Source organism: Thunnus thynnus, chromosome 13, assembly GCF_963924715.1.
Source record: "Thunnus thynnus chromosome 13, fThuThy2.1, whole genome shotgun sequence".
Lineage (NCBI taxonomy): Eukaryota > Metazoa > Chordata > Actinopteri > Scombriformes > Scombridae > Thunnus > Thunnus thynnus.
The window spans coordinates 5,927,944-5,942,066 of record NC_089529.1 but is presented as its reverse complement, the minus strand read 5'-3'; the positions used below and the strand labels follow the sequence as shown (position 1 = coordinate 5,942,066).

Sequence of the window (14,123 nt, the reverse complement as noted above, 5' to 3'; positions counted from 1 at the left end):
GCTTGCCTTACTTTACTAGTTGTGTAAGAGCTGGCTGCCACCAGAAAGAATAATGGTGCTGTTCTTCTGTCAGTTTGCTGAACACTCCTACCCTACGGCTCTGTCCTCTAAACTCAACAACAACCTCTGTCTCTAAAGGTCTCTCTCTCACTCTCTCCCTCTCCCTCTCTTTCTCTACCACTCACTTGCCCTCTCCCACCCTTTAAAGTGCCCTCTGTTTCGCACACTTTCACTCTCGTACCTTCTCTCACTCTGTCTCTGTCCCTCCCCTCCTCTCTCTGTGTAAGCCCCCCCTTCTGTTTTCCTCACACTCTGTGCATGTGTCTCTGCCATGTGGTTGACCGTCCCTCTCTCTGGCCTCTGCAGTATGTGCGCTACATGGAGAAGAAGACGCTGTGGTGCGCCTACTGGGTCGGCCTGGGCATCCTCTCCTCGGTGGGTCTTGGCACCGGCCTGCACACCTTCCTCCTCTACCTGGTAAGAGAACATTTTCTCTGACTCTCCACGACAAGTTGCCCACCACTTTTTACACAGCATTCACTTGCCTGTGCATGTTAATGACAGAGCTGAAAGTGAAACACAGTGGATGATGGTGGTGCAGTGACGCAGGTCTCAAAAGGCTGTGTTGATGCTGTTGTTGGGTTGTTGCTAAGGCTTTAATAAGAGCATTATGAAAAGCTTTTGGAGGCTCCTCGTGCATTTGCACATGCATACGTGAGTTGGGTGTGCGCGCATGCATTTTAGAGAGGGGCGGAGATGAATAGGCGCTGTGGTAGCCGCACTGTTTTGACAGGCAGTCCAGGAACAATCGCACTCACTGACCCCTCTGACTGAGTGCACATGAGGATAAAAACACCCCCCCCCCCTTCTCCGAGTTCTTTCTGTTTCCTTTCTTCCCGTTCTCCTGCTCCCCACTGTGTCCCTCACTCTCACTTTCTCTTACACTCCCTCCCCTTACTCGTTCTCCTTTTTATGTCTCCTCTCTTACAGTCCCCCCTTTACTCCCCCCTCTCCTTCTCTCTTCCTCTTTCTTTCCGCTTTCCCCCAACTCTCTCCGTCTCGTTGAGTGTTTTTGCTCAGTTCTGAGCATGGGGAGGTGTTAGGTTTGTACTGCTGATCAGATCAGGGTCCCAAAACATCTGCTTGTCTTCCTAGTCCATCTGTCATGAGGGAGTCTGTGTGCCCTCGCCCAGTAGAGCTGAACTGGAAACTTTGAAGTGCGTGTCCTCCATTCTGCTGTTTTTAAAAGCCCAACTCTGGCGCTCCCAAATGCAATTTGCGGAGTTTTTTCTTCTTCCCCTCACTGACCCAGCTCACTTTTCTAGAAGGTTTTAAAGTAGGATGTCACCATCTAGTGAGCGTGGCTGCTACTGCATGTTGTGGTGTCATTGAGTTCATGACAGAACTTGGTGCTCCTTGCTGGAGCTGCTGTCGTGCATTTTTTTTTATAGAGTTTGACTAATATTGTTTTTTAAAGGCCGATACTGGTGTAGATATTTTTAGGTTTAATCCACCGATTATGTTTTCGTGTGGATATTTAAATTAAAAAAATGTTTTTAGAAATTTTAGCGTGTATATCCCTGAATAAAATCACACTTTTAAGCAATCCGTGTTTGCCACAGAATGGACTTATTGTAGGGAGGAAATGCCTCTGAAAGTGCATTTAGACCACAAGACTGTACTATAAACATTGAAACATTGCATGTTTATACAGATTGACAAACCTGAACCTGTTGATGGCAATCCACCTTGACATTACTGGAATGAATTCTCTGATCATACATCCAGATAAAAAATAATAATAATTTATTATGTTGAAGATGAATGCTGCTAACCCTTATATTGGCCTGAGTCATTAGACTAACCCTATTTGTTTACATAAAATCCTGTCTGATCTAGTATCTACTTCCTCTCTTCAACTGTGAGCCTAAACCACAAGTAAGACACACAAAATCGACCTCAGAGAATTATAATTACACATCTTCTTTTCTGTGGAAGGGCTGTTTAAAGGAGCCATTGAGATTCCTGAGTGATTTTGTAGATTTCTGCATCCTGAGAGATTTCTTTTCTGAAAGAAAAAAAAAGTTTAGAATTTCTGTGGCAAGTGAGCACTGGGGAGTGCTGGCAGACATGTTGTCCTGTTTTGAGGAACTAGGACTGGGTCAGTGGTTTATAACTGGGTCAACTGTTATAAGTTCAGAGCACTTGCTCAGATCTCCCCACAAACTTAGAAGTCTAACACTTGCAGGCTGACCTTTCTGGCAGTGTTTTTCTTCCTGTACATAAGACTTGGGTGTTTACCAGCTCTTGACTCCCAGCATTCAGACTGCTGCTCATTTCAGCGTTTGTAAAGAAGACCACTACAATTACCCTGTAAGTGGTAGACAAGTGCACCACTAGAGATACACACCAGCTCAGAGAAGTGCCACAACATTTATTGCTCAGTTTCTCATCTGGTCAACAATTTGGTGAAACTCTTCATTGCATTTTCACTTCAGCAAACTGATTGTGGGGCGCTGAGTAGACCTGAAAGTAGAGCTCAATCAATTAATTGATTAGTTGATCAACTAAAAACAGCAATCGTTTCCATTAATTAATCATTCAAGTCATTTTTTAAGCGTTAAATGTGAATCTATTCTGGTTTTCTTACTCTTCTATGATACTAAGCTGACTTTCTTTGGGTTTTGGACTTACGGCTGGACAAAACAAGCAGATAGCAGATGTTACCTTGGGCTGTGGAAACTTGTAAAGACAAAAAATAATATCAATTGACCGTTTGATTACAACAATAATCATTAGTTGCACGTGCAGTGCTGGATTACATTCTGCTGAATAGTATTTTATATTTGAATTAAATCTATGATTTGCTGTGTCAGTAAATACCTCGGTCTGTTAGAAATGAATTAAAGCTATTGTGTTTGTAAATAATAACTGATTCATAAATTACCCATAAGAGGTTTATAACTGGCTCATGTCAATACAATTAATAGTCAGTAGAGGGTGCCAGTGGTCTTAAGATGATTCTAAACAAGAGGAATAAGTGCAGAATACCATTGTAATACAACATTTCAGGGAAAGTACATAGATACCAAGTATTTATATTTTTGTTTACATAAAGGCTACAGTTGAAAAATCATAGTCTCACCAGCAAATGAAGATCTGGAATACAGAAGTGAGTCTGAAAGCTTTGGATGGTTCCCAAGTGTCTGATTTTAGGGCTTTACATAACTACTGTTTGACAACGCACTAAATATTTCAGCTTATTTCTATGTTAAACCAAGAAAGACACTAAAACATGAAGAGACTCCACAATATGTCACATTCTTGAAGAGTATGGTGAATCATAAAAGTGTAACAAATACATTTCAGATACATCTCATCATGTGCCAGCTTTTCTTGTAACGTTAAATCAGCATTCTTTAGTACCTCTTTGTAAGATGTGGGAAGGCGGGAATACTAGCCGGTCTAATAACTATTAAGGTCCTCTGTAGTGCTATTTTCACATGACATAACATGTGACTGTGTTGTCATATGACTTCCTCTACCTTCCAAGCTGTCATCATGTGTCTGTCCTTTCTCTGACTTGTTTAAAAGACTTAACTCCTTGATTGAAGCTAATTCTTTCATTTCCTGCGGTTATAGTAAGTGTGTGGCCACATTTTTTTTTCTCTCCTGGCGCAGAGCTAACTTGATCAAGCCGGACACACTGTTAGATGCAAGATTTCTCTTTAACCTGTGAGAAACAGATATGACTGTGATTATATCTTTCTCTGGTAATGAATGTTTTGTGAGAAAAACGGCAACACATCACCTATGAACAGCACACATCTTTAGTGGATGGCGGGAAGCAGTTAACAGTATGTTATGACATCACTGCAGAGCCACCAGCAGAGGGAGGTGCAGAGCCAGTAACATGTTAACCATCCCAGTCAATGAAACTAGAGCAGAAGTGGCAGCTCTCCTGTTCCCTGACATGGGCAATTGCTGCCCTGTGTCTCCTCTCTGTGTTCGCGTCCCGCTGAGACTGCGGGAGATCATTGTACAGGGACAGGACTGGTTACTGGAGGAAGATAAAACCCTGCAACTCAAGCGTAAAGAAGGGGAGAAAAAAAAAAAAAAAAGCACACTTCTTGGCACACCATCAAGTGTATTTTATCCAGCTGCTCTCAGGGAGAAGGTAGTGGGTGGGTGCTTACCATACAGACCATGAAAACAATAAAATCACACAGGAACACTGGAGAGATCTCATTTCGGCAGGGGCTGTGGAGGCGAGGATCAGTACACATGCATGCACACGTACAAGCATTAAGAGTCCTGCACCTGCGCGTCTATCTGCCATAACGATTGTGAAGATCACAATTATGAGTGGGACCGGCTTTCATCCCCACTTAGATTTTAAGCATTTGTTCTGTAGTGATAACTGGTGTCACTGCCCTCCATAAATCCTCTTTTAACTGAGAAGGGGTTAGCCATGAGTGTGACTCTTGAAAGCTTGGGAATGCTGTAAATATTTTAGAAGAGAGCTCATCTGAGTCATCCACCATTAAATTACTTTCAGTAATGGCTGTTGCCATTAAGTCATTATGGGCAGCATGAAAATTGTTGTGCTCAACGTTAAATCAACAGCAACAAAGAATTAAAGTCATTATAATTGAAGCCGCGCACGTTGCTGTTTACATACAGTAATAGCAACTAGGGTAGTCATTTTTTTTCTCTCTCCGTCTTAGCTTTGAGCTGTTTTATGAGTGAGAGGTGTACATGTTGTGTCTTCCGGGATCAAAAAGGTCAGGAGCCACTGAGGGAAAAACAACACCACAGGATAACAAAAAAATTGAAGCATATTTGTAGCATGTTTATGACTCACGACTTACAGTCCCTTGTCTTTCAAAAAGTAAACCAGTGGCTCATCTAAATAAAGAAACATTCTGTAGTTTTCTATATTCAGGTTTTTTTTTGGATTGCTAAATTACAGGTTTCACTGGAGGTTTGTGTAGAATATACAGATTTTCCCCAGCAACCCCCCTAAAATTAAGTTTTAGCTGTTAGCAATTACCAGGAGCACAGCTTTAATTAGCAGCAGGTCTGAGAGTGCAGCTTCCACACACTGTCCTTGCATTGTTGTTACTATCACACTCAGCTCTTAAAGTTTCTCCCGCTCAGATGCCGTTATACAGTTAAGTGCAGTCCGCCCACACATTCACAGTCTGACAAGAACATGTGGGTGAGAGAAACTCGGTCACAGCACGGCAGCATGGCAGGGTATCAGACAAAGGACTGGTATTTGTGTGTGTGTGTGTGTGTGTTTGTGGTTGTGTGTGTGTGTGTGTGCAGCAGTACCCTTCACTCACCTGACCATTGTGTAGTTTTTACAGTCTCTGTAAAATCCCAGAAACAAACAATAGAGCACGGAAACCTGGTTGCTTTGTTTGATATGTGACTCACACACTCCCGCTGCTCTGTATGACATGGAGTAAATTTTCCACCACTCATAAGTGTTCTTTTTTTCTGTCACTTTAGCAGTGTTGATGAGAGAGTCGTCTTTTAACTCAGAGCTGATAAAGCTCGGGGTCAGCTATTCAGAAAGCACTGAATTTACTCTGATGGGTGTGTACATTGCCATGATATTGATTCAGAATTTGATTTAAGCAGCTGTGGTGGACGAATGTAGTGCAATTAAAGTGTTGAATATTAAGGTATTGTAATGTACTCCCTCTGATGTTTATTTATTTTTTTTTTACAATTATTATCACTAATTTATTTCACCAGTTGTGTAATGGGAGTTAATTTAATTTATTTATTTTTTAATCATTATAATATTGTTTGTTCATTAATATGTATGTATATATCATCTATATGGTTATTTGTAAGTATGCATACATACATTTTATTTATTATTTTTCATTAAATGTTGAAAACTCAAACATATTGTTAAAAAAAAAAGAATTTTCTTTGACTTTGCTGTACGGGCTTTCTGTGTCAAACATGACTCGGCGTCGCATAATCCCTCCTGTGTTCACGAAATGAGAATTGACACCTTGCATGCATGTTACCTGGAACATGAGTGACACATCAGGATCAAGTTCAGTAGTTCTTTGAAAAGCTGAAAAGCACCTCTTTGACTCACTCACTGGCTGGAAGTAATGGATCTCTCGCTTTAACTTCAACACCTCTTAAATTCAATTTGAAGCCATTAATTTTTAACTACATCTAGATAGTGTGTCAGAACTTTATCGCTCGGATTTGATCCTCCCACTACTGAACAGGCAGTATTACTTACATACCGTGAAGATACGTTGGTTGGGAATTTTATACACTGCTGGTAAGTTACGGAGCTACAGCTGCTAGTGAGAGGAATTGTCTAACTTTGGTTTTAAATATGAAATGCCACAAAGGGCTTTTACTTCCTTTACCAAAAAAGACAAGAAAAACAAGCAGCACAATTACTTTCATTCATGATTTTTAAGTAATTCATTTTCTTCCTCATAAGGTTGGAGACATGGATCTGCCCAAACGTCTTGTGACTTACTCATCTTCACCAAAGTCCTTCAAAGACAAATACCAGAGAGATTTGTGAATGGGTGCTTTGTGTGTGTGCGCGCGCGCGTGTATGTGTGTGTGCGCGCCCACACGTGTGTGTGTGTGTGTGTGTGTGAGTTTTCACGTGTGCCATTTCTAATAGCTTCTCAATCTTAACTGTCACACCTCAGCCATCCAAGGCATGCGTCTGACTGTCTGTGTCTTTGAGGCCCCAGGAGTCCTGTTAATACCAAGTACAATAACCATTCACGCCACACACACACACAGCCCACAGGAAGCAAATCCCAGGCCAAGTGGGCTTAGTGTGTAGCCAGTGTGGAATGGCACCAACAACCCTGCCAGAACAAGCCAAACTTGACCAGACCAAACCAGAGTGCTGCTGGCAGACTGCAGGTCTTAGGTTTTGTGAAGCATAGTTTTGTTATAAAATTCTTCTATGAAGGTCACCCATCACACCATCACACACCCACAGGTGGGTCGCTGCATCAGCCTCCTGATGGACTTTCTGTGGGGACTTTTTAACTCCGACATTTTGCCTCCCTACAGTAGTTTTTGTTGGCAAAGATGAAGCACACTCAAAGAAGGAATGAACACCCGTTGTGCTTCGATGTAATTCAGCCAAGGCATCGTCACACTTCAAGAGAATGTAAGATGCATCAGCTTAAGTAATTGATGTCTTAGATTATAGTTTATATTTTTTTATTATAAAAAATAATTATTTTTCATCAATAAATCTGACAAATATTTTCTGGATTAATCAATGAATTATTTGGTCTATAAGATGTCAGAAAATAATAAAAAAGTGTCCATCACAATTTTCCAAAGCCCAGGGTGATGTCTTCTTATTGGTTATTTTGTCCAACTAATAATCTACAACTGAAAACTATTCAGTTTGCAATATAAAACAAATAAAAGCAGCAAATCCTCACAATTAAGAAGCTGGAACCAGAGAAAGGTCTGCATAAAAAAAAATAACTTTTGGCTCTTTCAGATATCTATTACGCACATTTGAGCTGGTAATTTGCTCATTAGATGAGGTTAACAGATTGCATATGAACTAGTTGAATCATAGTAACTCCTTCAACTGGAGCTGATAAAGAGCAAACATGCGCTGGCAATGAAAGGCACATGTTTCATCAGTCATCTCTGAAATGTATTGCTCAATAATAATAATAATCTGTGACTAAAGACTCAAAAGGTAACCCCCACTCAGTAACGCCATTGCAAAGGAATACAACATATTTACTTTGAATTTGACTTTTCTCATGTGCAAAGTGTTAATTTATTTAATTACTTTTAATCACTACTGTAAGCTCTGAATTTCAACATTAAATATGAAGATAGTTTCAAACCATGTCAGCTTTGGATTGAAATCAAAGCGTTTTGAGTGTATAATCCATTGCTCAGTGGGGGGTCAGACTGAGTGTCTGTCTGCTAGTCAGGGAGAGGTTTCTGAACATGAAGTCATATGGTGAAACCACATGGATAAATCACTGGGACCAGCCCCTCAAACCTCCAGCAATTCCCAGTCTTTGTGTGTGTGTGTGTGTGTGTGTGTGTGTGTGTGTGTGTGTGTGTGTGTGTGTGTGTGTGTGTGTGTGTGTGTGTGTGTGTGTGCACGCTTACCACTCACTTCTAAACCAGCGACCTGTTAATGAGTGGACTGTCCTGTGTCTGTGGTCACTGAGAACTGGTCAGTTTATGGTCATCCATTAACGTCTGGTTTGGAGCTTCGGAACAACTGCATTTGTCACCATAAACTAACAAGAGGAGGCCACGCCATGACTGGTGTATGGGATGATTATGGTCTGCATCTGCCAGGGTCTCTCAATTAAAAAGAATTAATCAGGGAATGTATAATTCCTCTTTTAAATTTGTATCTTTTTGATCTTAGATAAATTAAAGTGTAGACTAGTGCACAATATTGAAATGAGGAAGGCATACAGGGATCACATTCAGTATTTTTTCGATGTATTTATAACCTGTTGCTAGCTGACACTTTTCATCTGACTCTCGTGTGCTACTGCTTCCTAATATGATTGTACTGTATTTTGAAATTTTAGGTGATACATCATGAGTGCATTCACTCCACCACACCAGTTTCCCCATACAGATTGAACCATCTTTATTTATTTCAAATGTAAAAAGCCCCCGCCTTGCAATTCAAGTCATCATGCCTACACTGTTACAGTATGCTATGAGTGTGTTTCTGCTCAAATAATATAAATAGAATTGTCACTGTGACACAAAAGGTCACACACAAAAGAAAGTATTTGATATGTCAAGTGTTTAACGATTCAAAACTGTTATAAGGATGGCGCTGTATCTTGTGGATCAGAGAAGGTGGTCACCAGTCTGTGTTGGTAGCTGTTCTCAGCAGCAGCTATTGGCCAACTAGCTTTCACATCCTCCTTCAGTGGGCACATTGGCACACACTTTGTTTTTGCTTTAGCACTGAGAGGAAGCTCCTTTCCACGCACGTGCTTTAGCAACTGCCGTGCTCGTGGCTGATCCCTGTGACTTGTCCATGATTGGGGTTAAAAGAACAACTACAAATGAAAAGTCATTTGTTATCAGTTCACCTTCATCATGTCAAATTCCTCAGAAGTTCAACTAGGCACCAATGTCACTATGAATTAGCCAACACAGCCCCACACTACAAAATGTGGCCCTATCTTTATCTTAAATATTTCACAAGGCTGATAAAAGAACTGTTGGATCTAACTCAGAGCATGATTTGTGCTCCTATCAACTTCAGTGGAATTTTAAAGTTGCCTTGTGGAGTTGTAAATAAACAAAAGATTCATTCAGTGTTTCTCACCAAAACACATTGAGATCTAACAAATGTGTTGAACACTTTTCTTTCCTCATAAAACATTAACAAAGGTGATTTTTGAAATATTTAAATCCTGCTATGTTCACATCCATGTTTGCTAGCCTGCGGTCTTCTTCACGGCTTTTGTAGGCACATTGCATGGATGTTCAGTATTAAGAGAGCTAGATACAATGCCGCCACTCAGCCTTGCTGCCAGTTTTTTCCCAGTGGCCACTCGCGGTATTGCCAACGGGATAAACACTACTGCAGTGGACTGCATTACGCAGAAGCAAACCCTGAAGCTAGAAAACTTTTTGGGCTTATGTGGCAGGCAAGCTAGGGCTAGTGCTGTTGCTGAGAAGGAATTTCCCCTGTGATTTAGGGTGGCTCAACAGCGTGGTATGTGGGCATGTGCAGCATTAGCGCCATTTTTTTAAAACTGAAAATCGAGGTTTGTTAGCCTGATTATGTGTCGGCCGAATGGAGCAGCAGCACGGAAAACACTTTAAATCGTGTTGTGGCAGGAAACAACGTTGGCCTACAGCCGAGTCCCCTTAAACCTGGGATTTATGAATGTAGTCTGGCTGGACGCACATTTAGATTGTGTGATTGGTGGAAAAATATTTTACCTCACAGGTTAAATGGCAGCCTGCTCGGTCGTGCAGTGACCCTGGAGAATTTAAACATATAACTGAGACAAAATATTCATACGGACGTGTTTTTAACTAACGAGCATTAGCACTGACCACTGGTCAGCTCACCCCGAGCCTGGCTCTGTTATGAGGGCTGGATGCCAGGTTAGCTTGTTAGCTTGGATGTTAGCTGCAGGAGGCTCGCGTTAGGCTCCATGGAGCCCCGTGAGCAAGAACTTAGTGCGCGAGATGCTCCGCATAGCAGGCAGCATCCTCCAAACCTGCCGGACCGCACTGGGGGAGCCACTGAGCATTCAATACACACGCATTCAAGATTAAAAATGAGAAGGGCCTAGCCTCGTGAAAAAAATATGAACATAGCACGGTTGAGGCGGTTGCTTGCCATGTACAGTAGTTGTCTTGTCTATATATTGTATTGCAATATTGCAGTTATTGCGACAGCCCTATGAAGGACCCGATGACACTTGTTGCTGCGACGGATACTGATTTATCAGTGAGCTTAACGGAGATGATGTGCGGGTGGTGGTGGCAGACTGGCAATTGAATAAAATCATTTGGCTAATAATCTGCTTTTGTAGTTAGAAGAAGTCATCTCAAGATAAAGTTGTATGCGGTAATACTTTCATGATTCCATACCACTCGCAGTCGCCATCTTTCTCAGCTCAGCTGCCTGTTCCACCAGTAGAGACTGACCTCTGGTGGCATGTGCTGTGCACTACATCACCTCAATACAGCATCTCCGTATCAGTTTAATAGAAAGAGGAGTGTCTGTGTTTTTGATGGAATTGAAAATCATACCTTCAGGATTTCTAAATACCCTGGTATACCATAATACCTTGATACCGCCCAAGCCTACATGGAGCACTGCTACATTTCCTGGCACGTCACCGCCACAAACTATAGAACGAGTAGCAATATGTATCATGCCGTGTGTCCTTGTGCATATGCTAAAAACATAGCTCTATAGCATTAGTAGTGATCAGAAACTCTACAGGATGCCTTTAACTTAGAAGACAATTTGACTTAAGTTTAATTTTAGGGACTATTCCTTTAAACATCTCACACTGAGTCTCACAGTGGTTGTTTGGCAGTAGTTCTCTGTTATGGCCCTCACTGACATGTGCTCTGCTCTATAGAGATAATATACTGTCAATACACACACACACACACACACAAACACATGTTATTACCGGAACCAAACAGTGTGTGTCTCCTCAGAGTCTGTGTGGATGTACTCATACCCAGGAGTGGGGATCCCACTCGTTTTGGAGGCCAGGCGTTGGCTTTTGCACGTTGCCACAGGAATGCCAGCAATGTTGCCTCCATTGTGGATCCCATCGGGTCAGAGAGAAGAACTTTGTGCCTCTGTCAGTGCTGTTGTGTATTTTAGTGGCTGCAGACATCATCAACGTTTGGCAGATCTCAAAGTAGACATGGTTAGGAGGGGGAATAGTTATTTCAGCACACGCACATGTACCCTCACCATTACTTTGTTTATAGTAAATGGTGTAAAAGGTGAAACAATGGCTTCTCTGAGACAAAAAATACTTCCTCCTCCTGTGTCTTTTGTTACTTTTTCCTGCCATTAATCATCTACTATGCCTTCCGAAGGGATGAAATGTGTGTTTGTGTGTCAATGTGTGTGTGTGCCACAATGTCAGAAACAAACTGAGACAGAGGGCAGTTACCTGGATGTTGTGGGCTGGGCTGCAGATTAATGGTGAGTCACTTGAACAACATGAGAGGACTAGGCTTTTGTGTAAGGTGAGAAGCAGTGACAGAGCATTACACAGAGGGAGAGCGAGCGAGAGCAGGTACACCGAGTCACGCAATGCTTTCAGTTGGCAGGCTGGCTGTGTGTGTTTGGTAAACACACATTTTACCTGAGATAGAGTTGGAAGGTGTACGCAAGAGGAAAATAGTCTTTCTTAGCCACATAAACATTCTGTTTGAGGTGTGTGTATGTGTGTGTATGTGTGTGTGTGTGTGTGTGTGTGTGTGTGTGTGTGTGTGTGTGTGTGTGTGTGTGTGTGTGTGTGTGTGTGTGTGTCAGGTCAGTGAGATCCCACTAGAGAGTCAGTGGGGAGGATATGAGGGTGGGGAGTATCCAGTCTGGCTGGGTCAGAGCTGGGAGTTTCTTGACTTCTCCCTCTGGGTCACTAACGATTTTCTCATTTGTCTTCTGCCTGTATAAGAGATCTAGTATGTGAACATCGGATGTGTTCTTTGTGGGTTTTTTCCATTATTGATGTAAATGCATGTATTTCACTAAAACATTGACACTACAGTCCTGCAGAAGTGTGGGCCCAGCTTTCAGCCCCTGACTGGCTTGCTTATTAGTACTGTGTGTACAGAAACTAATCTATGTCAACTAAAGGGGGCGCGCTGTATCCAAAGGCATTTCTCACACACCACTGTCCTCCCCTCCCATGTCCTGTCCTGTCCTGTCCTGTCCTGTCCTGTCCTGCCTTGTCCCATGCAGCTCCGGAAGTTCCGGCCCCACCCGAGGTTTGCCAGATTGCTTTGGTGTTACATTGCGTAATGCCAAACTACCCCCGTGCGTCACTGGGAGCACCCTTCCTACACACACATACTGTATGCATGAGTGTAAACACACAGAGTGTATACACACACACAGAGTACACAGGACCCGCTTACATCGGCCCACTCTGTGGAACTGCCTTTATTTGCAGGGATCACACTGCTGTTACTGACTTGTTTGATCATCTCTAGTGTGTAACATGTGGTTTTACAGAGGAAATGCAAAGTTACATGACCTTTTCTTCCTGACTGGATCCTGTTCAGTATAAAACTTAATCAAACATCGTGCTCTCAGACGATGTTATCAACCTTATTGTCATAATGAGTCAGTGCGGACTAGCGGCCATTTGTACACACAGCTTCCTTGTTCCTCTCAGACAACAACCTTGCTAACTGAATTCATGCTTCAGGAACAGTGTATTTTTCACACAAATTGTTATACTTTTTGCATACTGTTCTGTTCAGCAAGCCAGCACTTTGCTTTGACCGAAATAGGAAATAAAATTACTCTTTAGCACAAGTGCGCTACATGAAATTACCCTTCAAAACAGGTGTGTTAAATGTAATTCAACCAATTAATGATAATTTATTTAAACTCTTTTGTAAGGAAGCAATGAGATGTTAAATTGCTCATGTTTAAAATAACAGAAGTGCAATTACAGAAAGGAGGCTTCATATTAAATGCGGGTACTGTATTTTAAAATGCCAGTAATGTTGAAATGGAGATTTTCCCTTGTGATATGTTCATTTTGCTATTTCTGTGTAATTTAGTTTAATTGTGAGTGTGTGTGGCCGTAGGAGTCTCTATACACAGCGGCATTGTAGATATCGAGATGACTTGTTTCAGGGTTTGCCGAGTCAAGATCACAAAGCTGGCAGCTTGACAAAACCTTCAGCATGCACCAGAAATCCAACCTGCTCCTCTCGTCTTTCCTTTGATTCTTCTGTTTTCTCACTGGAAGCATAATTGAAACGAGTAAATAAACAAGAGCGCGGAATGTAAACTAGACCAGGCCCTCTCAAAGACAGCAGGGTCCTTAAAAATGCTAATTTGTCTCATTCTTACAGCAGGAACAGACAAACATTAATAAATTCTGTCTGAAGTCTGAATATAGATTTCTTTTTCTGCTGCTCTTTTCATCATTATTATTGCATGGCTCTCCTGTGGGCACATCCAGCGTACGCAGCGATGGGCACATGGCTGTACTCGGTTTTGTGTGTGTATGTATGCATGTCACCTGGGGAAGGTGGGGAGAATCAGGCTCTTAAATCCCTGTGTTGTTGGCACACTTTATATTTTCAGCCTGCAATTGTTTGTCCTTCACATGTCTTTGACGTTCATTTTTATGATTGAATGAGTGCATGAACGTGTGCGTGTCTGTGTGGTGAGTATGTGTACACCAAATAGTTTCTATGCGCCAGCTTTTGTTTCCAACTTTGATCGTTTCCGCCCGGGGCTCTCTGCTCTTTATCTGTTGATACTTTCCCCTCTCCTGTAGATTTTGAAAATACATGCTTCATTTTTTTGCATAATGCTCCAGCTTTGTCATAGCTATGTGTTTTTCTACATTTCCTAA

General features: G+C 41.9%; 1 protein-coding gene across 9 annotated transcripts in view; it reads left to right on the top strand.

Moving 5' to 3' along the window:
- The window catches only part of LOC137195243 (vacuole membrane protein 1-like), a 66,790-nt gene that overhangs the window by 13,046 nt on the left and 39,621 nt on the right, over window positions 1-14,123 (top strand). For all 9 annotated transcript variants that reach the window (XM_067607439.1, XM_067607438.1, XM_067607440.1 and 6 more), the window contains one exon: window positions 367-477. In XM_067607439.1, the coding sequence (XP_067463540.1) occupies window positions 367-477 (111 nt within the window). The remainder of the gene's footprint in view (window positions 1-366; window positions 478-14,123) is intronic.